Source organism: Macaca fascicularis, chromosome 16 (assembly GCF_037993035.2).
Source record: "Macaca fascicularis isolate 582-1 chromosome 16, T2T-MFA8v1.1".
NCBI classification, from domain to species: Eukaryota; Metazoa; Chordata; class Mammalia; order Primates; family Cercopithecidae; genus Macaca; species Macaca fascicularis.
The window spans coordinates 80961787-80988438 of record NC_088390.1 but is presented as its reverse complement, the minus strand read 5'-3'; the positions used below and the strand labels follow the sequence as shown (position 1 = coordinate 80988438).

The 26652-nt window shown below is 49.6% G+C and overlaps 2 protein-coding genes across 5 annotated transcripts in view; one reads left to right on the top strand and one right to left on the bottom strand.

The window, feature by feature from the left end:
• CD300E (CD300e molecule) overlaps window positions 1-16090 on the top strand; it is a 22973-nt gene extending 6883 nt beyond the window's left edge. The window contains exons 1-4 of one of the 4 annotated variants that reach the window (XR_012426105.1): window positions 2271-2427; window positions 8572-8919; window positions 11996-12247; window positions 13238-16090. Coding sequence is in view for 3 of the 4 variants with exons in the window: in XM_065531945.2 (XP_065388017.1) it covers window positions 2307-2427; window positions 8572-8919; window positions 11996-12092; window positions 13238-13358 (687 nt within the window). In the remaining variant the exon portion in view is untranslated. Of the gene's footprint in view, window positions 1-2270; window positions 2428-8571; window positions 8920-11995; window positions 12248-13237 lie in introns of those variants that run through there. The other 3 variants (XM_065531945.2, XM_005584862.5, XM_074020325.1) reach the window with 3 other exon arrangements.
• LOC123569561 (CMRF35-like molecule 7) lies at window positions 13222-26652 on the bottom strand. The gene is made up of 5 exons (XM_065531944.2): window positions 26535-26652; window positions 23883-24197; window positions 21914-22228; window positions 19533-19617; window positions 13222-13344 (listed from the first exon to the last, which is right to left on the bottom strand). Exons 1-4 carry the CDS (start codon window positions 26572-26574, stop codon window positions 19574-19576), a joined length of 714 nt encoding a protein of 237 aa, XP_065388016.1. The 5' UTR covers window positions 26575-26652; the 3' UTR covers window positions 13222-13344; window positions 19533-19573.

The window sequence follows — 26652 nt, the reverse complement described above, 5'->3', positions numbered from 1 at the left end:
TATTAGACATGGGGAGTTTATATTTTTTCAACCATCAGCACATGCCTTTGCTTATTCCCATTTCTTTTATTTTATGAACAACTCTAGAGATAATATTTTTTTTAAAGGAACCAGAAGAAAACATTATAAAAGCAGAACCAAGAAGGCTGAAGATTTGTTTGATCCTCTTGGTGGAGAGAACTGAAGCCTCCAACTGTTGTCTCTGCTGAATAAATGGCACTAGGGTTGCTGTGGTTTGAATGTTCCCTCGGAAACTCGTGTTGAAACTTAACTGTCAATGTAATGGTATTGGGATGTGAAGTCTTTAAGAGGTGATTAGGTCTTGAGAGCTCAGTCCTCATGAGGGGATTAATGCTGTTATCTCCGGAGTGGGTTAGTTATTGTGAGAGTGGTTTCCTCATAGGGTGAGTTCAGCCCCCTTTTTCTCTCTGTCTAGCAGGCTTGCCTGCTGTCTTGTCTTCTGCCATGGTATGACCTTTGTCAGATGCCACTACCATACTCTTGGACTTCTCATCTTCAGAAAGCTGGGAAGGTGAACAAATTTGTTCTTTTTATTATTGTTATTTGAGACAGAGTCTCTCTCTCTGTCGCCCAGGTTGGAATGCAGTGGCGTCTGCAATCTTTGTCTCCTGGGTTCAAGCAATTCTCCCACCTCAGCCTCCTGAGTGGCTGGGACTACAGGCTCATGCCACCATGCCGGGCTAATTTCTGTATTTTTATTAGAGATGGGGTTTTGCTATGTTGGCCAGGCTGGTCTCAAACTCCTGACCTCAAGTGATCCACCTGTCTCGGCCTCCCAAAGTGCGAGGATTACAGGCATGAGCCACTGCACCTGCGAACTTTCCTTCTTTATAAATTACTCAGCCTGTAGTATTCTGTTATAGTAGAAGAAAATGGACTAAGACACAATGTTGTAGCTACTGTCAGCTCTGCTCATTCTGGGTCCATCAAGTGTGTGGCTCGTGTCACACATGGGACCAGGATCCTGGTGTTTTATTGTCCCATCCAGGGCTCTATACTAGATATAATATTTCTTTCTTTCTTTTATTATTATTATTATTTTTTGGAGATGGAGTCTCGCTCTGTCGCCAGGCTGGAGTGCAATGGCGCAATCTTGGCTCATTGCAATCTCCACCTCCTGGGTTCAAGTGATTCTCCTGCCTCAGCCTCCCAAGTAGCTGGGATTACAGGCATGTGCCACCATGCCTGGCTATATAATATTTCATCAGATATAGTGGTACATAAAAGATAAGAAGTTGTGCTCTTACAACAAAATTTGAAATATCAGATGATCCAGTAGAGTTCTAAAAGATAGTAAAGATTAGAGGCTGTGGGTATCAAGGATGGGTATCTCTGGGGGAAGAGAAGGAAAGAAATTATAGTTTCAGATACCTGTCTTAAAGAAGAGTATCTTCTGATGTGCAAGTTGGATTAGAGAGAATGTATAGCTAGTGGAGGGACCAGATGAGAAGCTATTTCAATGGTCCAGGACTATTCTAAAGGTGTTTAACGTTAACTGCGCAGTTACTATGTTCCAGGTACTGTACCAAACACTTTACTTACATTAACTCATTTATTTCCCGTGGCAACCCTACGAGAAAGAATCGTCCTGAGTTCTCTATTTTACAGATGAGGAGACTGAGGATGAGAGTGATATAGCAACATGCCCAAGGTCAGATGATTAATGAATGATGGAGATGAGATTTGAGTTTGTGTGACTTCAGAATCTGTGGTGTGGACCATGACCCACATACTGAACTAGGTTAGTAGTGTATAAGCAGGTGAAGCTTCCCTACAGGAAGTTAGAAAGTAGGATCTGGCGCCCAGGAGGGATATTGGGATATTGGGTTAGAGGAAGAGGTGTGAAGTCATCCGCATGGAGATAACGGTTGAGAAATACATGGGGAGTGCTCACTACAGCTCCTTAAGCAGAGGGTGTTTTATGATTCAAAAGTAGGCAGCCATAGAGAAGGGAAGCTACTTAGATCGATAAAGTAATCCCAGATTGGAAGAAGAGTGAAAGAGGCAGAGAACAGAGTCTCCTCTGCTGGAGAGGTTTCGTAAACTGGGATTGACTTTCATGAAGTCCTGAGTCATGAAATCTCAGGGGGTGAGCCAACCATTATATTCACATTAAAGGAAGGTCAACAGATTTTCTTCTTTGTGCTTAGTCCATTCTCAGAAGCGTCTCTTGCCACCCTTCCCCTTCTGCTAAGTAAGGCTTAAAATTAGGAAGCATCCTTTAAAAGCAAAAAAGGAAACAGAAGAGAGAGAACACAAAGGAGACTTGGACAAGTAGAAAGTGGATGATCCAGGCTCTGTTACACATACTTGGATTCCAACTGGGACCTAGATTTGCTGAGGACGGCAGCCAGGGAGACAGGACCATGTGGCTGCTCCCAGCTCTACTCCTTCTCTGCTTCTCAGGTGAGTGGGGCTGTGGCTTTGGGGACTTGGTTTTGCAGAGGGCAGGACAGTAAGTAGAAGAGCTATCCTGGGTTTAAGCCAGAGGTAAAGTGTCCACAGAAAAGGGAAAGATACATCCATTCATTCACCTGTGCATCCTTCTGTACATTCAATCATTTATCCATGGATCCTACAAACACTTACTAAGCACCAGATATGTGCCAGGACTGTTCTGGGTGCTGTAATTAAGAGTAATTTCTGAATTGAGGGAATCAACTAACTACAATACAATGTGGAAGTTACTGTTGTAGAGACTTATTCATGTGGTGATGAGAGTATGCAACAGGGACCCCTCACTTTGCTCTTTGAAGGGTGGGAGATGTCACTGAGGCTTCACTGGAAGTTCATCCTGAAGGATGAATGAGTTGGCTGAGTGAGAAAGGAGTATCTTATGGACAAGTGTGAGGATATTAAGGACCATGGAGAGTTCAAGAATTAACAATAGTTCTGTTTTGACAAAGCTTAGTGTAAAGGGGTTGGAATGGTTTGTGAGAAAGAATTAATGGGCCAGATGCAGTGGCTCACACTTGTAATCCCAGCACTTTGGGAGGCCAAGGCAGGTGGATCACCTGAGGTCAGGAGTTCGAGAACAGCCTGGCCAACAAGGTGAAACCCTGTCTCTACTAAAAATACAAAAATTAGCTGGGTGTGGTGATGTATGCATGTAGTCCCAGCTACTTGGGAGGCTGAGGCAGGAGGGTCGCTTGAACCTGGGAGGCGGAGGTTGCAGTGAGCTGAGATTGCACCACTGCACTCCAGCCTGGGTGACACAGTGAGACCCTGTCTCAAAAAAAGAAAAAAAAAAAAAGAATTAACCAAGTGTCTAAAATGCCACCCTCAACATCTACCTTAAATCCTTCCTGGAACAAGGTGTGGTGTAAACAAGTAAATGAAACTGTCCTGCAAAGGTTGGACTTTCAGAAGAGAAACTCTTATTAATAGACATTCAAAATGCAAAATGCAGGAAAACACATTTGTCTGTGGAAATAAGTTTAGGCTAAAAATTAGAGGACATTCTTCATGTTTGCAGAATGAATTTTATGGTTGATTTCCCTCATAAAACATAGAAACCTCCCAATGTAATGACAAGGTTCTTTCTAGAAGGGTGAGTGAAAATGACAGAGATTTAAGGGAAGAAGACCAGGTAGATGACATTGACTCAAACTCCTGGGCTCAAGCAGTTCTCCTCCCTTGACCTCCCAAAGTGATGGGATTACAGGCATGGGACACTACACTCAACCAATGTTTGCTCATTTTGTATTTGAATTTGCTTCCTTTTTCTTTGCCCTTTCCATCTCTCTTTCCACTCCTATTTCATTCCCCATCCTCAGGCTCACAAGTGACCTTCACAGGTCCCTCTGAAAATCTTAACTGGGAAAGAGAGATGGAAAGGGGCAATTCTAGCATGGATGATAAATGACAAAGAGGAAGGAAGCAAATTCAAATACAAAATAAGCAAACGTTGGTTGAGTGTGGTGGCTCACACCTGTAATCCCAGTGCTTTGGGAGGTCAAGGTAGGAGGAATGCTTGAGCCTAGGAGTCTGAGATCAGCCTGGGCAACATAGCAAGGCCCCGTCTCTACAAAATAGTAAAAAATAAAGAAAGAGCAAAACTAGAATTCTATTTATTATGCATTTTTATAGCCTACAAACACTTCCAAACAGATGATAGAATTTAACCCTCTGAGCAATTTTGTGACCTAGGCAGGGCAAATAGCATTGACTCCACTTTATAAGTAAGTTGATGATGGGATATCTGATGACATAAGAACTAAATAGACAAGCTGGAAATGAAGTCCAGATCTGTGTCCTCCACAGAGCTCTTTCCATTGGCCATAGAGGTGTCAAGAATAAGGCTAACCGAGTAATAGTCACGAAATAGCTGATCTCTCTGCAACATCATCTGGTATTTCCATTCTGAACTGATTGCTGTCCAATATTTACTAGCTCCCATTAACCTCAAGCAACCAGCAAGCACATGTTTCAAAAAAGGCACAGACGCATTTTTATAATTCCATCAATCATTTCCAGGAACATGCTGGATTTCCTTGAGACCTGCTAATCTTGCATTCAGGTAACACTCTAGCAGGACAGAGGAAAGTATCTTGGAATTAGCATAACCTTCTTTTTCCTTAACTTCAGGTGCCCAGGATTAGATCATGGGTCATGGAACACTCTCTTATCACTGGTCCATTCAAGACCCTCTTTTATTTTAATTATATGTAACTTAAACATCTGTGAACTCACTGGCCAATCCGTGAACTAGAATGTTATCAACAACAAAGATCTCCCCACTCCTTCCCAATCCAATCCTGGTTCTTCTTTCAAACAACAGTAATTTGGTGTCATTTGCCAATACTTTGCATGAAAAGTTGCTTTCATTATATTTTTATATTAAGTAGAAAATTGGGCTAAGCAACTAGAAGCCACGATCTACATCTGAGGGTCTGTGATTTAATCAGCCACACCCCTCATCTCATCCTTTTTTTCCTCTTCTTCTTCTTCTTCTTTTTTTTTTTTTGAGAAGGAGTCTGGCTCTGTCACCCAGGCTGGAGTGCAGCGGGGTGATCTTGGCTCACTGCAACCTCCGCTGATCAGGTTCAAGCAATTCTCATGCCTCGGTCTCCTGAGTAGCTGGGATTACAGGCATGTGGCACCACACCTGGCTCAGTTTTGTATTTTTGGTAGAGACAAGGTTTCACCATGTTGGCCAGGCTGGTCTCACCTCCAGTGATCTGCCTGCCTTGGACTTTATCTTTTTCTTTAAGCTCACCTATCCAGGCTCTCCCCTCTGCAAGTTGCCTTGCTTTACCTCCATTTTGGAGGTGGCTTTGCTTACTGGGCTTTAGATAGTACCCTTATCCACACTCCTGTCGTGCCTCTGAAATATAAGTCTTTACGAGTGACTTCCAATTTTTTTTTTTTTTTTTTTTTTTGAGCTGGAGTCTTGCTTTGTTGCCAGGCTGGAGTGCAATGGCACGATCTTGGCTCACTGAAACCTCCGCCTCCCAGGTTCAAGCGATTCTCCTGCCTCAGACTCCTGAGTAGCTGGGACTACAGGTGCACACCACCACGCCTGGCTAATTTTTGCATTATTATTATTTTTTTAAATGGAGCCTCACTCTGTCGCCCAGCCTAGAGTGCATGGCATGATCTAGGCTCACTGCAACCTCCGCCTCCCAGGTTCAAGTGATTCTCCCCTTCAGCCTCCCAAGTAGCTGGGATTACAGGCGCCTGCCAGTATGCCTGGCTAATTTTTGTATTTTTAATAGAGACAGCATTTTACCATGTTAGCCAGGCTGGTTTCAAACTCCTTACCTCTGGTGATCTGCCCGCCTTGGCCTCCCAAAGTGCTGGGATTACAGGCTGGAGCCACTGCGCCTGGCCAATTTTTGTGTTTTTAGTAGAGAAGAGATTTCACCACGTTGGCCAGGATGGTCTCGATCTCTTGACTTTGTGATCCGCCCGCCTCAGCCTCCCAAAGTGCTGGGATTACAGGCGTGAGCCACAGCGCCCAGCCGTGACTTCCACATTTTAAGAATCATCTTTTGTCTTTTCAGAAGATTCATTTGCATTGGTTTCATTTCAATGAGAAGGTTGCCTACTGGAGAGAATAGCCATCATGAATGCAGAAGGCCCTTTCTTTTCTAGGGTGACCTTCCAGATTTGCTAGGTTTGGGGTTCCCCATAGCACTTTTAGGCTTTTCAGGATGAGATTCTGACTCTGCAAAGGGACTGCTATTTGCTTGACTTAGAATGGCTTGAAAAGTTGTAAAGTTTGTGAGCCAGAAAGACCCCTAAACCTGGAGGTTTACCTAACAGAGACCTGGGAAAGGAAACAGTTCAGTCCAGAGGAGCTAAAAGTAAGTGGCTCTGAGCGCTGGAAGGGACGAAATGGTCCCATGGTTTCCTCTCTCAGCTGTGCTCTCCCCAGTGTGTGTGTGTGTGTGTGTGTGTGTGTGTGTGTGTGTGTGACTGAGAGGAAGGTGAAACATTTGCTTCCTAGCAGGGCTGAAAGAGTCCAGGTTGTAATCAGGAATGTGGAGGACAGATTCCAGAGGAGAAAGCCTCTTTCCAGAGGCCAGGGGCAGAAGGCCAGGGCAGTTCTTATGCAATTGAGGAATTAAAGACTTTTTGGGCTGGAAGGAACCTGGAAAGCTCTCTTGAGTCTGACTTCCCATCTGAAGCTGGCATCTTATTGATTGGAGTGGCAGGAATTCTAGGACACATTCAGCTCTGAAGGGGCTGGCTCTGATCCTGGCAGAAGAAGAACCCCAAGCTCTCCAGGAATGATCCCTTTCGGAAGCAGCACAAGCAGGCCTCGGTTCCACCACCAGACTCTTGGCTGTGATGAGCCCTTTGTACCCTGTCAAACTCCCACTGTGGGAAATGCAGTCCTGAGCTCTGTCCAGAACCTGGAAGGAGGTGCTGCTGGGATGTGCCACCTCTAGGAGGGGGCTGGGGGCAGGTGGAAGGGAGGAGGTGAGGACCGGCTCTGCAATCTCAGGAGGGGTGTGCAGCTGTGGGCAACATGTTCTTGGGGGAGAACGTAGGTGGGGAGCAGGGATTTGGGAATGGGAAGATTCCTGAAGGTGTACAGCATCCAGGGCAAGGAAGGTTCTTACGAGAATTAGGACAACAGAGAAATAGGAAGCTCTCAGAAGATGTGGGGTCAGGAGCAACTTTGCTGTGGTCAAGGGAGCACAGAGCGGGAGAACACAGGTTTGGAGCAGGGTTTGGGGTAGGGACTGGGAAGGGGTCAGGGTGGGGGTGACAGGTGCTACTGAGTGTGGGAGGGACCAGGAGGGTGGGAAGAGATAGTGACAGTGAGATTGTCTCAGACCAAGCATGGCTGGTGGGGTGAGGAAGGTGTGCATGGTGGCGGCTCACACATCTGCCAAGGCATATGACAGACAGAGCCAGCTGGGGACAGAGTGGGGAGGAAAGGCAGGTGGTGGGAGGAGGGGAGAGAAATGAATGAAGCCAGAAGTCAGGGACTCCTCCGTCCTCAGTCACCTCGGATCTAGATGTAATTAGCTCAGGAGCCCAGATGGTCGTAGGACTCGCAGATACCAGGGGTCGTTTCACACTTTCTGCTCATTCCAACAGCTTAAGCTTCCGTGGCCCCTGTGTGTGTTCATCCTCTTATTGCTAACTCAGGTTACTTTGGGGGATGCAAAGCTCAGCCTCGTGACTGTCTTTCTCTCCCCCTCTCTCACACCCACACACACGTGCACGTGCACATGCACTCAAGTTCAGTCAAAGCCTCTTGTAAGTTTGTCAGCACTCGCTCAAGATATTGGGGCCTCTGCTGAGCATCACATCCCATAATGCCTGAACTTCTGCCTACCTACAGCCTTTCTTTTCCCTTCTCTTTCCTTCCGTATCAACTGCTCGCACTTTGCCTCCCAGATTCTAAGCCCCACTTTCCCCCCAGGACCCAAAGCACCTCACTCGGTTACAGAGAGCAGCTTCCCTCTTTCCTCTGAATGCGTGGTGACCTCTGACACCCAAGACCTGGGGACTATTATCGGGGAGGCTGATCTTGTGTCCCAAATTCATGTAAAGAAGCTTATCAGGGCTTCCTTTGGACACAACCCCTCTTCCCAGGGTCATGTCGATTCTTCCCAGAGAGTGGTTAAGATCAGAGCAGGAGAGTTATTTTCCCTCCCACAAGAACACTCTGAGAGTGGAGGAAACCACACGTTGTGCTTTTAAAGAATAAGCCTGAGTTGCAGAAGACCCCAGAATACATGGGTCTCACTCCGAAGGGAAGTGATCTTGTATATGACCAAATCTCATGCCTGGCAGAGGCTGCAGGGCCCGGGACAAGGCGGGACAGCTCCTCTCTGCTCCTACCTCCAGCTTTGGTTTCCAAGTGCTAGGGCCCCTGCGCTGTGACTTGGTGTCTCTGATCTCACAGGGGACAGGTTTCTTCTCTCACAGGGATTCTTTGGCTTAGGTCCTAAGCTCAGGTATTCCTCCAGGTCCCCATCCCAGGAAACACCCAGGTCTCCCTGGCAACCTTCCCCTCAAGCTTCAGACAGACGGCTGCTGATAGGGCCATCTGGATGGAGACCTGGGACTCGGGCTTGTGTTTTCCAGGCTGTTTGTCTCTGACGGGCCCCGACTCTGTGACTGGCACCGTGGGGGGCTCTCTGAGAGTGTGGTGTCAGTATGAGAGCACGTACAAGGGATATAACAAATACTGGTGCCGAGGACAGTATGACACATCATGTGAGAGCATTGTGGAGACCAAGGGAGAAGAGAAGGTGGAGAGGAATGGCCGCGTGTCCATCAGAGACCATCCGGAGGCTCTCGCCTTCACTGTGACCATGCAGAACCTCAATGAAGATGATGCTGGATCTTACTGGTGCAAAATTCAGACAGTGTGGATCCTGGATTCATGGTCACGCGATCCCTCGGCCCTGGTTAGGGTGTATGTTTCCCCAGGTAAGAGCTCCCCTCACTTTGGCAGCAGGGCTTTAGGGTGTGACAGGACAAGGGAACAAGGGTGGGTGGCATACTGAAGTGTGCCTCCAAGTCTTGTCTTGTCCTCAGTCACAGTGGTGTTGGGAGGAGCCCATAGCATGGGCACGGAGAGAGGCGGCTGATCCTTCAGCCTTAGGTGGACTGGGGGGTGCACAGCTCAGGTGCCGTCACCCCCATGGGGCCCGGGCCTCACCCCATTACCCAGCATGGAGGAAGCCCCTCCATACTGAGCCAAAGCTGTTTCCACCGTGCCCTTTGGGAAGCCTGTACCAAAGAAGAAACACTCCTGTACATTTGCAGCCTCCTCACAGAACATCCTCCTACCATGCTGTTTTGAAATATGTCTTGCTTGGGAAGAGCTTCCTGTTTAGTAGCTTCTTGAGTGGAAGCTGCTCTTTCTCTTACTCCCCATATGCTAGAGGGCCGTGGAGCCATGCCTCAATTCTTCCTGTCCCCATCACAACTTCTGCCCTGTGACTTTCCACCTGCTTCCTTTAAATGTTGCGCCAGATGGCCACACACACCTTCTACCTGTGCTCAACAAGGCTGTCCATCAGCTTCCAGGCTGCTCCCACTCATTCAGCAGGGACCTGCCAGTGCCTCCACTTCAACCTCTGCCATTATCTTGGCAGGTTTTAATGCATAACTTGGCAATCTTGCCTTGGGTTCCTTAACATTCTCAACCTTGGTGTCCTTTATTTTCCACTCTCTTCAGAATCGCACCCCAAGGAAACATCTCAGAGCTTGTCATCACCCAACCTGGTCGCTGCTCAGAGTCTTACACTCATACATTCTATTTTTTGACAACTTTTCATCAATCAGCTCTCCCCCATCCTCATGCCACTGTCCCTATTCTCAACCTTGTAGTGACCTTCTGTCTTCTGATCCTTCCCTCCATTTCCCCCAATTTATTGTCCCCGTCACTCCTGTTCTGACCTCACTTCCTTCCTAGGCCACTTTGAGCCCCTGAAATATATCACATTTTCTTTTTTTCTCTCCTTTTTGAGACATGGCCTCACTCTGTTGCCCAGGCTGGAATGCCATGGAGTGATCTCGGCTCACTGCAACCTCCGCCTCCTGGGCTCAAGTGATCCTCCCAGCCTGAGTAGCTGGGACTACAGGTGTGTACTACCATGCCTGGCTAATTTTGTGATTTTTAGTAGAGACAGGGTCTTGCCACGTTGCCTAGACATGTCTCAGACTCCTGGCCTCAAGCCATCCACCTGCCTCAGCCTCCCAAAGTGCTGGGACTATAGGCGTGAGATCATGACCAACCTGACATTTTCTTCTCTTAGTAGCACCCATAATTCCTATATTGTATTTCCTTATCTACCTGACAAAACCCTCATCCCTGGATCAATCCTAAAATTAAGGCCACTAACCATCCCAGTTTGCCCATGACTAAGGGGTTTCCTGAATGTGGGATTTTCAGTGCTAAGGCTAGAAAAGTCCTGGGAAAGTTGGCCACCCTGTCTAAAATCCACCTGCTCTAGCGCTGCTGGGGGAAACAAAGTAAGAAAATGGTGCCTGTGGCTGCCAGTAGAAGTTCAGAGTTTCCAGCGTTACCTCCTGTACATCTACCTTCCTGAGAACACACAGGACATCAGTTTCTTTCCTTCCCCACTTGCAAACTTCCATGCAATCTACATTCATTCTTCCCCCTTCCCTTTCAGGTTGAGGACAGGCTTCCCCATCCTGTCCAAGGGTGATCCTCCTGGGGCTGGCTCCTTGTCCTGTGGTTCTCTGCCTCCCCATCCCTCTTCAACCAAATTCCCCTGCCCCCTGCCCCTTAGCCATCCACACCATCTCCTGTCCTCAGACTCAGACTCTATCACCACGCTCACGTCTCTCACTTTCCAAAAGCAACCCATGGTCCGGCATTTGCCTCTGCTAGGTGCTGCCCATGTTTCCCTCCTTCCTGCTGGCCTGGGAGTGGATCAAGCTCCTCCCCTGTGCTCCTGTTGCACCTGCTGGGGCTCCTTCCCAGGGCTGCTTCCGGCTGAAGTGAGTCCATCTGTTTATGTGTCTCTGCCCCTCCAACGGGGTGGGGCTCAGGTCACATCCATCAGCGAATCTCCAGCAACAGAGCGGTCGAAGGCTGCTTATCGGATCACACCAAGCCTATGTCGGGCCCTTGGTGAAGGGCTGAGCCTCCAGGACAACTGCTTTAGGGAGATCATGAGCTGGGGGTCCAGTGGCAATGAGGGAGTAGACTATGTCAATAGTCTGGTGGTCACCTGAAGTCCCCAGGAGGAGCCGAGTGACAACCTATCCCCTCTCTAGGGGCGGCCTACAGTGGCCTTTCCACATGGGCCGGGCACGGTGGCTCACGCTTGTAATCCCAGCAATTTGGGAGGCCAAGGCAGGCAGATCACCTGAGGTCAGGAGTTGGAGACCAGCCTGATCAACATGGAGAAACCCCGTCTCTACTAAAAACACAAAATTAGCCAAGCGTGGTGGCATATGCCTGTAATCCCAGCTACTTGGGAGGCTGAGGCAGGAGAATCGCTTGAACCTGGGAGGCAAAGGTTGCAGTGAGCTGAGATCGCGCCATTACACTCCAGCCTGGGCAACAAGAGTGAAACTCCGTCACAAAAAAAAAAAAAAAAAAAAAAAAGAGCATCCACCTGAAGGGTGCTCGGGGCCCCCCTCTCATGGTCTCTACAAGGCTTCTTGGGCCACAGGCTGAGCCATCTTCCTTTAGACTCCTCCTACCCCTCCTCCTCCTGGAACTCCACATCAGGCTGCAGAAGCCCAGGCAGAGCGGGATGAAGGCAGAGTGTGCAGAATGGTAAGAGTCTTTCTCTGAGATGCGGAGAGAGACCTGGCACTTATTGGAGGGAACTCTCATGGCTGGTTCTGGTAAGGGCTCCTTTTGTCCCTGGGGGGTTTCACCTAGGAGGTGCCCTGGATCTGGCTTCAGAGGTCTCTCCAGCCTCTTCTGTGAGTAGGTGATTCTGTGTGACTTCCTTACTGGTGCTTCTTGCATGGCCGGGAGCCCAGGCACGGCCCGATGCATCATTTTCATCTCTAACAGCAACAAGGACCACACGTCCAGCCACAACTCCCATCTTCCTGGTGGTGAACCCTGGGCGAAACCTCAGCACCGGGGAGGTGTTGACCAAAAATTCGGGGTAAGCGCCTAGGGCCTGGAGGCCATGGAGGGAGCAGCTCTGGGGTGGAAGCCGGTGGTGGTGGTGCACCATGACCTGAGATCATCACTGGCTGCTGTTTCTCTCCATCTCTGGTCCTGATTCTCATACTCTCTGAGTCTGCATGTGGATGCTGAGTGAGTAATGTCACTTGTGCTGTGAACACCTTTCCCTACGGGGCAACTAGTGGGACTCAGGTCGAAGGTTGAGTTCAGGTGCATGTGCAGCCCTCGTCCCCTCCCCATCCCTTTCTGTCTCCTTCCCCATCCAGCTCTGGACTTGGGGTCCCAGTTCTGTGGCCCCTTTCAAAGGTCTTTGCTCAGCTGGGGATTTTGCCACCAGGAGCTGTCTGTTGGGTCTGTGGGGAGATGGGCCTGCTTCAGGCTGTGGTTTGAGTCTGTTCTCCTTCCTCTCCCAAAGATACCCAGAAAGGGCTGTGATATTGCGGCCAGACCCTGAGGGGAGGGAACAAGGAGTGGAGCGAAACAGTGAGCGTGGTGGCCAGGTGCAGTGGCTCACGCCTGCAATCCTAACACTTTGGGAGGCCGAGGAGGGTGGATCACTTGAGTCCAGGAGATTGAGACCAGCCTGGGCAACATGGTGAAACCCCGTCTCTACTAAAAAACACAAAATTAGCCAGGCGTGGTGGCGTGCCTGTAGTCCCAGCTACTCAGGAGGCTGAGGTGGGAGAATCATTGGAGCCCAGGAAGTCAAGGCTGCAGTGAGCCATGATTGCACCACTGCACTCCAGCCTGGGTGACAGAGTGAGACCCTGTCTCAGAAAATAAAAAAAGTGAGAGATGGGACTGGTTTTAAGAAGTCAGTTGATAAAGTGGAGGCTGCGAGTGGACAGGGACAGAGAGGGTGCTGTGGCGTGTGCGCCTGGAAGTGGGTCCTTCTTCTCTCTTCACTCCATCACCTCTCCTTGATGAGAGCCCCCGGGCAGTCCCTGATGGAGGGACAAGGAGGGATGGGGGCCACAGAAGGGGCTGCCCTGGTGTAGGTCCTTTCCCTGGCTGCTCCTGGGTTATTTGGCCTCCAGAGTCAGAGCCCAGGAAGAGGTGAAGAGAGAAGGGTCCTGGGGGTTCTGCCGGGGAAGTGACTCATTTTCACCGTGTCCCCCGCAGGTTCCGGCTCAGCAGCCCTCACTTCCTGCTCGTGGTCCTTCTGAAGCTGCCCCTGCTCCTGAGCATGCTGGGTGCTGTCTTCTGGGTGAACAGGCCTCAGCGGGCTCCTGCTGGGAGATAGAGCCAGGCTGACCTGAAGCCCTGCAGAGCCCTGTCCCCAGGAATGCCCTCCCTGCGCAGGGAGTCAACCTTTCAGACTGGATGCAAGAGACCTGTGGACTCTGGAGGGATTTATTGTTCCTGTGCCTCAAAGGAGGGTCCTGGCTCTTAGAGGACACTCCTTTGGAGGCCTCAGTGTGGAGCTTGGGGGTCCTCCTTTCTCCTCCTCAGTTCCCTGCCTCCCTGCCCTCATGCCCACTTCCCAAGGGCAAGAATTCCCTGGAAGTTGGCCGGGCACCATAATGAGTGCCTGTAATCCCAGCTCAGGAGGCTGAGGCAGGGGGATCGCTTGAACCCAAGAGTTCCAGGCCAGCCTGGGCAACATAGAGAGACCCTGTCTCAAAGAGAGAGACAGAGAGAGAGAGAGAGTAAAGGAGGGAGGAAGGAAGGGAAAAAATTTTCTGGAGGAGTCTGGCCCTTCATTCTTCTCCTTGGCATAAATGCTTCCCAGGCCAGTTTCCCCCAGGGCAGTAACTACCTCCTTCCCGCAGACAGGAGGCTCCCTGAGGACACGTCCTCACAGTCCCAGCCTTTGGGCTCACAGGGCTCCATTCTTTCTCTGGAACAACCCCCAGGGAGCTTGGTCCCGGCAGAGCTTGCTCATGCAGTTACCCAGTGTCCTACATGCTCAGGGCTCCTCTCTTCTTCTGTCACCCCTTGGGTCTCCCTGGCTTTAAGGCTCCTTCTCTCCCTGTAACCAGGCAGTGTGTGGCTGGGCTCAGAACATCTCTGCCTGGGTGAGCCATGGATCAGCAGCTCCAGGTTAAAGTTCTGGGACAAGTTGAAACAGTAATGGGAGAAAGAACTGGTGGGTGCCCCTGATATCACTCCTGGAATTCCCCTACCTGGGGGTGTCCTGTGCACAGGGTCAACAGAGTCAGCTCTGTCCACTTTAGAAGTCTGGCTGAGACCACCTGTTAGCAATTAACCTTTTCCACAGGCGGAGCAGACATCGTTTTTCAAAGACAGGATGGAGGACGCAGAGGTGAAGGATACTTGTCCACACTTGAAGTGCACAGTGTCATCATCACTACTGGGGACCCCTGGCTCAGAAACGAGCTCAGTTGGTTTTTTGAATGTTTGTCAATTACTCCATCTCCCTAAAGTTTGTGGGGAGGACTCCCACAATCTGCCACAAGCAAGCATCACCATCTCCACTTGCTACCTGCATCTGGACCAGTGCTCTCCCTCTGCCCCCAGGCCCGACCTCATCCTCAGCTAGTGATGCCAGTGTCCAGAGCACATGGAGCGCCCCTATGACTGCCGAGTGCTCAGGCAGAGCTGCCGTGCTCTGAACTTGATCTCTGGGGGGCTCCCAGCTCCATCATGCATGGTGACTCAGAGAAAGGTGGGGCTGGCCCAGGACTCGTGCTGAAAGAGAAATTCAATCTAACAAGGCCCATATTAATTATATTAACCCAGGAAATATCATGATGAGCAAGAAAGGAGCTTATGATTCATTTTATGAGAAGGATAAGCTCCCAAGTCATTACAGCATAGGAAGAACTCTAGAGCCACAGAAGATGCTGCTTCCTGATGTCAGGAGGTTGGTGAGGAGAATATCATGTTAAATTGGCCAGGTCAGAGAAAGAAGGTGATATTCGTGTGTGATGTTGAAGGAGGTATAGGGTTCCAGTGGGGCATGGTTGGAGCAACAGAGAGAGAGAGAGGACAGAGAAACAGCGTAAGTGAAAGCAGAGAGGCAGGAAATAATCTTTGTAACAAGAGTCACTCATAGAAGACCTATCAGCAAATGGACTGTACTGTTCACATACAGATGCTCATGGGAGGATGTGTCTAAGATTCCAATGGAGTGAAGTTTTTCTGTGCCAGGCCAGATGGAACTAACCTGGAAGAACTCAGGTGGTGGCAGGTTCAGGAGGCTTAGGACTCAACTCTTACTTAAACTTTGATTAGCTACGGTGGGATGGATTTGAGCAGAACAAGATGGGATTGCAGATGTGTTTTAGGAGGACTTACCTAGCAGATGTAGCAAAATCTGAAAGGAAGAATCTGGGAGTCCGGAGTCTCAAGCCTGGAAAACCAGAGGAATGGGGCATCATTGACAGAAGTAGGAAAGTCAAGAGCAGGTTTGGTTGATGCAGAGCTTAGTTTTCTGTGTGTTTGGAATTATCTGGCAGAGAGGTCTAGCAGATAGCTAGAGATCTGGGTTAGCAGAGTGTGGAGCGCTGGAGAGGAATGTGTGTAGAAAGATTAATTGGAGGCCAGGAAAAAGTGAAAGCATGGAGGGAAGAGGTCAGAACCAAGGACAGAGCCCTCGGGGCACCTACATTTAAAGACAAAGGGTAGGAGAAAGAGACATTGAACAAGGAGCTGGAGCAGAAACAAACAGGTGGAAGATGAGAAGTCAAGAGCCATGAATGTTTCAAGGAGGAAAGCAGAGCTGGAGAGGTGGAGGAGGACCGCGATTGAGAGGCGGCTATTGAACTTATCATTCACAAGGTCACTAACGAAGCTCAGAAGAGCATATCAACAGAGCAATGTGAGCAGAAGCCGGAAGGGAAGAGTTAAGAAAGAGTAGACAGATGGCAGACAGCAGGTGCAGGAGAAAGAAACAGTGGCTTCTCCATGCTTTGAATTTTCCATTCTTCCTTACTCCCTTTTTTTCCTCTATTCTTCCATTCTTTTTTCCCTTTATTTACTCATTCATTCAATAAACTTTTATTGTGTGTCTATGGTGCATTGTTCTGGGCGTTACAGATAAGGACTTAAACTATGCAGAGTCCCTACTCCTTTAGAAGGGAAGATTAAGATGTAGACTAACAATAGCGATGCAGTGTGTTAGAATTTGTGTCAGGGGTCTGCACAGTGCTCTGCGCGGACACAGAAGTGAGGCGGAGAAGGAAAATTGAGGGCTTGATTTATAAAAATAAGGCAGAAGACTGGGGGATGATTGTCCCAGACAATGGTAGGGGACAGTCGTAGAGCATGCTGGAAACCAGGACCTTCAGGAGCCACATTACCATTACCATGTGTGCAGAGTGCACGCGAGGGAGAAGTGAGATATGGGGCTGGAGCCTCGTTATGAAAGGGCTTCATGGCAGACCAAGGAGTTTGAATTGAGTTCTGGAGACCACAGGGAGCCCCTGGAGGTTTTAATTTTTGAAATTTTTATTTTGAAAAAATTATAGGCTTAACATTGCAGATATAACATAGAGACCTGTGAATCCTTCATCCAGTGTCCTTCAATGGTGACATATTATATAACTGTAGGACAATACCCAAACCAGGAAACTGGCATTGTTACAATACTGTTAACTGGACTGCAGACTTTATTCAGTTTTCACCATTTTTAACATACATTGGTTTATGGATGTGTTTGTGTAGAGCTCCACGCAATTTTATAGATCCAGGTAACTACCACCCCAGTCAAAATATAGAAACCATACATCATCACAAGGATCTCCCTCATGCTGTCCCATGTATTTGCACTCCTATCCCATTCCTGTCCCCTGGAAACCACTAATCTGTTCTCCATGTCTACAGTGTTGTCCTTTTGAGGACAAATGAAATTATGTAGTATGTAATATTTTGAGATTGACTTTTTTATTCACTGAGCCTTGAGATTCATACAAGTTGTTGCACTTACCACAATCAATAGTTGATTCCTTCCTATTGCTCAGCTGGATTCCACTGCGTGAGTGTACAATAATTTGTTTAATCATTCACCCACTGAACCCAAGCAAGACATGTCTGTGCAAGTAATGGCTGCTGGACTGTGACCTTTGAGTAAAGGATACGTGTTTCAGAGCCTCATTTTTATGCTTGGGACCATATGGTGCCCCCAGCAGGCTTGGGAAGTGACCTTCTAAAGCGCACAGATGGGCCTGCAGGGATGCTGTGTGGGCCAGCTCCAGGCTGCCATTCAGAGGCAGAACCAACTCTGCTCCCTGGCCTTGTGACTGGGGACCAGGTGGCTTCACCCCTTCAGGTCCTGCTATTCTTATATGTGACATGAAGGCACTAAATTATGATTCTTCCACGAGACAGTTTAAAAACATGGCTGCAAATTTCTTGACACTACTTCCATTAAGAGTTGGGGCTTATGTCCCTTCCCCTTGGGTCTGAGTGAGTTGTGACTGTTTCAACCAGTGGACTAGAACAGTGTTTCTCAACATTTTTTTTCATCGTTATCCTACGATAACAATGAATATCCCTTAAAAAAAATCCCTAAAAAGGAATATCCCTAAATATCTCCCCTCATGAAATGTTAATACCAAAGACGTATTGTACATCTATCTATCCATCCATCCATCCATTCATCCATCTATCCATCCATCCATCCATCTATATCTGCGTTTTATATCTAAAAAGAGTAAAAATATTTTTTCACCCTGCAAGAACCAATATTTGCCCCTATGGGGAATGCATGCAAGAGGGCCTCTGTATGGCTTCCAAGGCTAAGTCAGAAGAAACCCTGCAGCTCCCTCCTCAGTCTCTTGAAACGCTTGCCCTCTGGATGGTCTGTGAATATTCCCTCTTAGAACCCAGCTGTCACAGAAAGGCCACATGTAGGGCCTCTGGGCAACAGTCCCAGCAGAGCTGTCTTGGATCACCCCAGCCCATGCTCCAGACTTGTGAGTGAAGAAGCCTCCAGATGACAATAGCAACCAGCCTGTGTGGCCAGGGTTCACACATTGCTACAACACAAGCTGTTCTCCCATGCTTAGCAGCACGCAGGCTGCTGGAGCCTGAGGTCTTGCCCTTTCTCAACACATGAACCATATGGACACAGTCAGTCAAGATGTGGCAAGTGGTGAGTGTTCCCGAAAACAAACTTTCCACTGTGTCAATAGCCCTCCATGCTCTGCCCTCCACTCTCTGCCCTCCATGCTCTGCCCTCCATGCTCTGCCTTCCATGCCCTACCCTCCATGCTCTGCCCTCCATGGTTCTGCCCTCCATGCTCTGCCCTCCATGCTCTGCCCTCCATGGTTCTGCCCTCCATGCTCTGCCCTCCATGCTTTGCCCTCCATGCTGTGCCCTCCATGCTCTGCCCTCCACGCTTTGCCCTCCACGGTCTGCCCTCCACGCTCTGCCCTCCATGGCTCCTGACACTACTCTTGGCAAATCTTCAACTTCATTCAAAGAAAAGTTATAAAGCGAACCAGCAGCAGTTTACAGCTGATGAGGTCAAGGAGAAGAAATGAACACTAGCAAATGGTAGTTGAAGAATCCATCTCAGGAGAGGAAGTGCTCAAGGCAATAGAGGAAGAATTCAGATGGAAAATTCCCCTCCTTAGAGAAATTACAGACAACAAGATCTCTCCAAAAAAAGGAGCTAAGAAAAGAAATATAGTAATTTAAAAAAAAGTATTTAAAGTAAAATATGGAGGAAAAAATGAGCAGACAGAGCTCAGGAAGAATGTAAGCGGAAGAGAATAATAATCCTAACAACTTTATTGAGAGGAAATATATATACGTTTAAAAGTTAGAAAAAGAAGTGTGTTGTTATTTAATTATGAGTGAATTGGGGGGACTGAAATATGAGGGTTGAGCATCCTGCATTTGCTGTCGTACAGCTCGAGAGGTGGAAGGGGCCAAGCTTGGGTTGAATCAGGAGTGAGTGGTGGTGGCTGTGCCAGTTCTGAGCCAGGTGGAGGATGGAGAGTGTCATAGACACAAAGGGGTTAGAGCCAAGCCCCTCTTGGGATGGAAAAGTCCAGACGGGCCCTGGGGCCTCTGCAACTGAATGATAGTCCATTATCTCTGACAGGGTCATCCTGGAGCCACAAGGAAAGGAGGCCTGAGGGAGGATCCGTGAAGGTGAGAGGCAGATGCCTCCAAGGAATCAGTGTGTAAGAGGGGTTGTCCTTTCTTTTATCTGCTCCTGAGGCAGAGGTGGCGGAAGGCAGAGAGGCCCCCTCGGCATCCCTGTGCTGTGTAGCACCGGCCGGGAGTGGGATTGCATTCCTGAGGCCAGGATGAGGGATGCTTCCTCTCTGCAGGGACCCTTGTCTCCTGGGGAACTGTAATTGCTGCTTATTACCCGATAGGAGGCCAGAGGTTCTACTTGTTTCCTCCAAGGGTGTCGATGGTGTGGGAGCTGCGGTTCCCCGGTTCCCCGGCTCAGGCTGTGACATTGTTTCCCCCCGGAGGCCCCTTAGCATTACTCACTCGCAGCGCAGTGCGGAGCAGGTCCAGGAGCAGCAGCCCCTTCAGGGAGATCGGGAGCAGGAAGTGGACGTTGCACAGCAGGATCCTGGACAAAGCGGTCAAGATGCCAAGAGTGAGCCGCCTCTTCCCCAACCAACACCTGCCACCCTGCTCAGCTGCCTGGTCCCCAAACAGGGAAGCCCCCTGCAAGGGGCAAAGTCATGCCACCCAGAGACTGAGCCTCCAGGGGCCTCCCCACAGGCTCAGTTTGAGGCCCGGCCCCTTCGCTGCCCTTGGCTGTGACTGCCCTGCCTTTAAATGTATTTGCAGAGATGGTGTCTCGCTATATCCCCCAGGCTGGTTTTGAACTGCTGAGCTCAAGCCATCCTCCTGCCTTGGCCTCCCAAAGTGCCGAGATGACAGGCGTGGACCACTGCGTCCAGCCAGGCCTGCCTTTGGTCTTCTATCCCACAGTCCCCGCTGCTCACCTGTGTCCCGCCAAGCTTGAGGGTCTACTGTGTCCTGTCTTCCTGCTTCTCTTCCTCTCTCTGCCTTGTGTCTCCCTTTGTCACTTCTGCCCATCTTTCAAGCTCAAATCTAGTTATTATTACCCCTTTGAAGCAGAGGAAGATATTCCCCGACTTCCATCAACCTGGCTATTTATCTACTTGGTTCTCCCGTGAGGCGTTTCTTCCTGCTTGGGGACCCACTTTATGACCGCAGATCTGAGACCTGCTGCCTCATATCGCCCACATGTTTAATACTTGGTCTAGCTAAATCAGTGGGTTCTGGGGAGTCCCCATCAGTGTTTAAGAGTCTGATTTCCCAATCTTATTCCTCATCCACTCCCCCACACCCGGTGCCAGGGCCCCTCCCCGCAGGCCACCCCTGTTCTCTCCCTGAAGCTGGCCTCCAGCCCAGGCAGGGAAGCAGTGATGAGTCATGTGAATTTCGCTCAGGGTTTTCTTGAGCGAGAGCAGGCCTGCCATATTGCACATTCTAAAAATACCCTTTAAACCACTGTGCTCTTCTTGTAAGTTCCACTCCCCGTGGTCTTGCAAGTTCCACTGCACCCTTGGTCTCTCCCTGCCAAGTTTCCCCTTGTGCCTCTCCTGTTTCGCTAGAAGTCCTGGCACTGCCATCTCCGCTCAGCAGAACAACTGCTCTGCAAACAGTGGAGCGGGATGAAAGCCAGGTCAGGAAGCATCCCCAGCGCCTCGCCTCTTCCGGACTCCTAGGGAACACAGGCTCCGTGCTGGCAGGCTCCAGGGAATGAGACCCTTTGAAAGGAAGGGAGTTGGACTGGAGAAGGGAAGGGAGCCAGTGGAGCATGGAAGGCAGGATCCAGGGAGAGAATGGGCCTTGACCCTGGACTTTGAGGGATCTTGAAGCACCAGGGCTGTGATGGGGTTAAACAGGGGCAGCTGCGTTTGCGCTGTGACCAGACATCCTATTGATCCCTCGAAGGGAGATGGGCTTCGGGTTGGTGTCCATATCCCTCCACCATGCTGGGAATGTGAAAGAAAAGCAAGGGGCCCAGCTTCCTGCTCTCCCACCCTGCCCTTCCCTAGCCTTGGCTGGGGAGTTGCAGCGATGGGCACACCCCTGCCTGTGACTGTGGTAGGCAGAATAGTGAACACCACAAACGATGTCCTAACCCCAGAGCCTGTTAATATATTTGATTACATGCAAGGGGGAGTTAAGGCAGTGGGTGGATTTGAGACTGCTCGTCAGCTGACCCAGGGTGGATTATCCTGGATCATCTGGCTGAGCCCAGTGGAATCACCAGCATCCTTATAAATGAATGAAGGAGGCAGGAGAGTCAGTGGAGCGATGCACTGTGGGAGGCTCCACTGACCTTTGTTGGCTTTCAGCAGGAAGGGGCCATGAGCCAAGGAATGCGGGTGGCCTCTAGAAGCTGGAAAAGGCAAGGGAACAGGTCCTCCCCTGGAGCCTCTAGAAGGAATGAGCCCTCTTAACACCTTGATTTCAGCCCGATGAGACCCATTTCAGACTTCTGGTCTCCACAGCTGTATGATCATGAGATTGTGTTGTTTTAAGCCACCAAGTTTGTAATGATCAGTTACAGCAGCCACAGGAAAACCACACAGAGAGCCGCCCTTCCAGAACACCCAAAGCTTCAACTCGCTTTTGCCTCCTGGGGCTTGAGGGACTTGGCAGAGCATGGAGCCCAGAGCCTGCTCTCTGGAGCTCAGCCTGTTGCAGCTCCTTGAGGAGAATCTCCTGCAGTGCTCAGGTATAGACGGGGAGGGGAAGGCCCACTACACACTTCACTGTCTCTCGCCTGACCAGTGCCACATGAGGGTCTCTGGCGAGAGTCCCTGAAGGAGTGGTCGTGGGGTAGCCTAGGGAAAGGTCTGTGGGAGCCCAGCTCTGCTCACCTGGTGAGGGGCTGGTAAGAGCCGTGGGCTGGGTGCTGTTGGTGCTCTGGGTGAGAGAAGGCCAGGAGGCCAGAACTGTTGGAGTGGTTGTTCTCAGAGTTTCTGCTGTGTCTGCTGTCCCAGGTGAAGCTGTGTCTGCTGTCCCAGGTGAAGCTGTGTTCCTTTTCCCAGGCACAGCTGTTTCTGCTTTTCTAGGTAACGCTGTGTCCATTGTCCCAGACCCAGCTGTGTCTTCTGTCCCAGGTGCAGCTGTGTCTTCTGTCCCAGGTGCAGCTACGTCTGTTGTCGTAGGTTCAGATGATTTTCTTGGATTTGCTGCTGGACACACGAAGGATAGTTTTGAGGGTGACCTAGGAGGCTTCCCCATGGCTCACGTCACCCCTTACCCCTCCAAGGACTGTGAAGCATTTAGTCTTAGCACTACAGGTCAGACACAGTTGTTTTGTTTTGTATCTTTTTGGTATCTTATCTAAAATGTAACATTATTTCATTTATAAACACACACCACTGTACCACCCATGAAGGACTTGTGGTGAGAGGCTACGTAGGCAATTGACAAATACTCAGCTTAGGCAATTGACAAATACTCAGCTTAGTCCCAGAGTCCTGCGTTGCACAGCTGAGCATTGAGAATCACACTCTGTTTTCTTGAAGTTCTACATCAGAGCCAAACAGATGTTCTCTTGAGTCTCATCCTGGGTTCAAGCAGGCTCTTTGTTGCCTGCTGTGTAGCGAAGTGACCCTAAGAGCCGGCTGCCCCTCCCTGGGCCCTGCATGGGAACTCAGGACTCCTCCCCCCTGCAGCTGGGCAGAGCATCTGTTTCCAGCTGAGGTTTTCCTGCCTCCCAAAAGCTTCCTTATTTCACTAGGCTTGGAGGGACTCTCCCCCAGCTCTTCCTTTCCTTCCACTCATGCCTTTGTTCTCTTTTTAAGTCAATTTCTGAAACATTCTAAAACCAGCACACTTCCCCACTGCACACGCACACAGGCACACCACATCTGCATATACTAAGCTGAAAATGACTTTTCCCTGCTTTGTAAATGGGCCCACAGGTAACAGATATATGATTGAGCTATAGCATCTGTGTGTGTGCATGGGGAGCTGACAGTTTCCCTGGTGCCTGTGGTGGAGATGACACTGATGGCTCTGGGGGCTGGGCTGTGGAGTGAGGGTGACAGCCTGACTCTCTTTCTGGGAGCCCCCCGTTCTGAGTTCTCAGGCTCCTCAAAGACTCGGGGCAGCCAGAGGAGGCCCGTGGGAAGGCTCTGCACTATGCTGGGCTCTGTTTTTCCCTCTTTCAGGAATGAGTCAGAGTCTCCCATGCCCTCGTTTGTCCATATGCCACCAGAGGAGGGAGAGGAAGAGAGAGAGGTGGCTCCAAGGAGAGGGTCACCAATGGGCTCTTGGTCACTACATGCTTGTCCTGCGGCTGAGACCTCTGGGATTGAGATTTTCTTGCATTCCCCTCCCTGTACACCTGACAAGTCCTCCCATCAGGCTGGGGCTGCTCTGAGGGGGCACGGGTTGCCCCAAGTGACTTGCAGAAGAGAACCTGCCTTCTTTCTCAGCCTGCACTGAGCCTGCCCAAGCTGAGACGGTTCTGCTTGGCTCCCTCTGATAACAGCAGATAGAGACGTACAAAGACGCTGAGGCTTGCTCTGTCTTCCAGTCTCTCCAGAATCTTGGTGTAACCCCTCCCCCCAACACACACACGTGCACGTGCACACACAGGCACAGGCACACAGGCAAACACAGACATGTGCACACGGACACACACTGGCCCATTTGTACACATGCATCTATGCACAGCACACACATAGACACAGGCAAGCTTAGGCACACATACACAGGCACACACAGGCACGCACAGGCACGTGCACACAGGTGTCCCAGGGCGATGTCAAGACAGCATCACCGAATCCTCCTGGGTCAGCACCAGAGCTCAGTACAGGAGGGAGCCGCTCCTACCTGGGTAAACAGTCATTGCAACTTGGACCCCAAGGTCAGTGCCTGTCCTCTCGATCCCACACCAGTAGGTGTCAGTGTCAGACCTCCGGAGCATCTTCATGATTATGGTGAACACACGGTGTTTCCGATTGTCCCTGATGGACCCTCGGTCTCTCCCCGCTGTTTGCTCTGATCCTGTGATTGTAACGAGGATTTTGTTTCCGCGGCACCACCACTTGCTGTAGGTTTCCCAGCCTTGGTCATAATCACACTGCACTGTCAGTGAGTCCCATTCTGTGCCCCACACAGCTTCAGGACCATCGATCGAGAAACGCCCTGGAAGATAGAACGCAACGTCCAGATCTTCCCTCCCTGGGCACCGCCAAGGGCTTCCGGCACCTCCCTGGGGACTGACCAAGAGCTTTTATCCTCGGCCCCTAAATTGTGAAATTCTCACATCCATTTGTTCCTTAATTCCGCGGCAGTATTTCGTTTGTTGTCACCCCTCTGACAAAGTTCTCCTGAGGGCTCCAACTGCCCAACACAGTGGCCTGTTCATGCACCATACTAGTGACCACTGAATGCCCTCTCATTTTGGAAACCTTCCCTCCTTTGCCCTGAGGTGACACTCGCTTCCCCACCAATCCCTGGCTCTCATTGCAGCCACCAGCTTATTATTTTTATTTATTTATTTATTTATTTGGAGACAGAGTTTTGTTCTTGTTGCCCAGGCTGGAGTGCAATGGTACAATCTCGGTTCACTGCAACCTCCACCTCCTGGGTTCAAGCGATTCTCCTGCCTCAGCCTCCCAAGTAGCTGGGATTACAGGCAAGTGCCACCACGCCTGGCTAATTTTGTATTTTTAGTAGAGACAGGGTTTCTCCTTGTTGGTCAGGCTGATCTTGAACTCCCGACCTCAGGTGATCCGTCTGCCTCGGCCTCCCAAAGTGCTGGGATTACAGGTGTGAGCCACCACGCCTGGCCAGCCACCGATTTACTTTAAAATCCCAGAGCTGAACAGGTAGACATCCTGGCTTCCCCCAACTCCTCCGCCCACTGGCACTGCACCCCACACACCTAAAACCCTCTCCTGTGAGTCTGTACATGTGATAAAGTTTCATGGAACCAAACATACCCACACACACCCACACACGCACCCAACACTCACACACTCGTGCACACATGGAGTGCATGGTTGTTTTTCTTTGCCTAAGCACCATGCTATTTTTGTCTACATACCTTTGCACAAGTTGCTCCCTTTGCCCAGGAAATTTTCTCTTCCTTGCCTGATGGACTCAAACTTTTATTCCCCTCCCCGAAGGGCTGGTTCAGCCCCTCCCTGGTGCCATCAGACCACTTTGTACCTGTCTCAGTTGTTGCGCTTACAACATTGAACAATGGTTTTGGTCTTTGGCTTGTCCAGAGCAGAAGCTCAAGCAGGCTGATGTGTGGGGTTTACTTACACTCCAGAGAGCGATGACATCCTTGCCTCATTGCCTGTCTTCCTCCTGTAACTCTGAGCTGCTCCATTTTAGCCACAAGTCAAGACAAGCTGTGGAGGCTTCTAAACTAACCAGATGTCTGAACCCCGCCATGACTGAGTGGGTCTGAGCTGGAACCTGAGTGTCTGTGCTCCTTTAAGGTTCCTCAGGGATTCATGCATTTAAGTTTGTGTATATGTGTATATATGCATGTATGTATGTATGTATCTACCTATTTATCTGTCCTTTCATCTATCTGTACACCGGTCTGTGCATCTATCTGTCTCTCATCTATCATCTCTCCATTTGCTTCTCTCTTATCTATCTATCTATCTATCTATCTATCTATCTATCTATCTATTATCTATTATCTATCTTTCATCTGTCTATCTATCATCTATTATCTATCTATCTATCTATCATCTGTCTATCATCTATTATCTATCTATCTATCTATCTATCTATCTATCTGTCTGTCTGTCTGTCTGTCTGTCTGTCTGTCTGTCTGCCTGCCTGCCTGCCTGCCTATCTATCTATCTATCTATCTATCTATCTATCTATCTATCTATCTATCTATCTATCTATCTATCATCTGCCAGGGTTGAGAAGAATCAGAATCCTAGAAAGCAGATATCATTTATGTTATTTTTTATTTCCCCAACACCTAACCTAGTAACTGTCAGATAACAAAACATTCCTTCCTTTTTTTCTTTCTCTTTTCCTTCCTTCCTTCCTTCTTTATTATTTTTATTTTTATTTTTATTTTTTTTATTTGAGACGGAGTCTCGCTCTGTCACCCAGGCTGGAGTGCAGTGGCCGGATCTCAGTTCACTGCAAGCTCCATCTCCCAGGTTCACGCCATTCTCCTGCCTCAGCCTCCCGAGTAGCTGGGACTACAGGCAATCGCCACCGTGCCTGGCTAGTTTTTTTGTATTTTTTTTAGTAGAGACAGGGTTTCACCGTGTTAGCCAGGATGGTCTCGATCTCCTGACCTCGTGATCCGCCTGTCTCAGCCTCCCAAAGTGCTGGGATTACAGGCTTGAGCCACCATGCCCGGCTCCTTCCTTCTTTCTTATGTGTGCATGGATGAGTGCATTTTCCCCAGCTTGTCTCCATCCTTCCAGCACAGACCCTCTCTGTTTCCTGCCCAGCCTTTCGGGTTCCGGTTCCTCAATCCCCAGGCCCACTTACCTGGGAGGATGAGAAGGAGCAGGGCCAGTGAGTGCCACATGCCCCTGCCTGTCTGAGCTCTCTTCCTGGTGATGAGTTAATACCAGCCGCCCTCCAGAAACTTGTAACTGAGTCCAGA

Excerpts from the sequence above, each read along its gene's own strand:
- LOC123569561 (XM_065531944.2), bottom strand. The coding sequence starts at position 26,574 with ATGTGGCACTCACTGGCCCTGCTCCTTCTCATCCTCCCAG. Across the intron at positions 22,229-23,882 it reads TGCAATGACTGTTTACCCAG|CAAATCCAAGAAAATCATCT; the intron begins GTAGGAGCGGCT and ends TGTGTCCAGCAG. Across the intron at positions 19,618-21,913 it reads TCTTACCAGCCCCTCACCAG|GATCCTGCTGTGCAACGTCC; the intron begins GTGAGCAGAGCT and ends CGCTTTGTCCAG.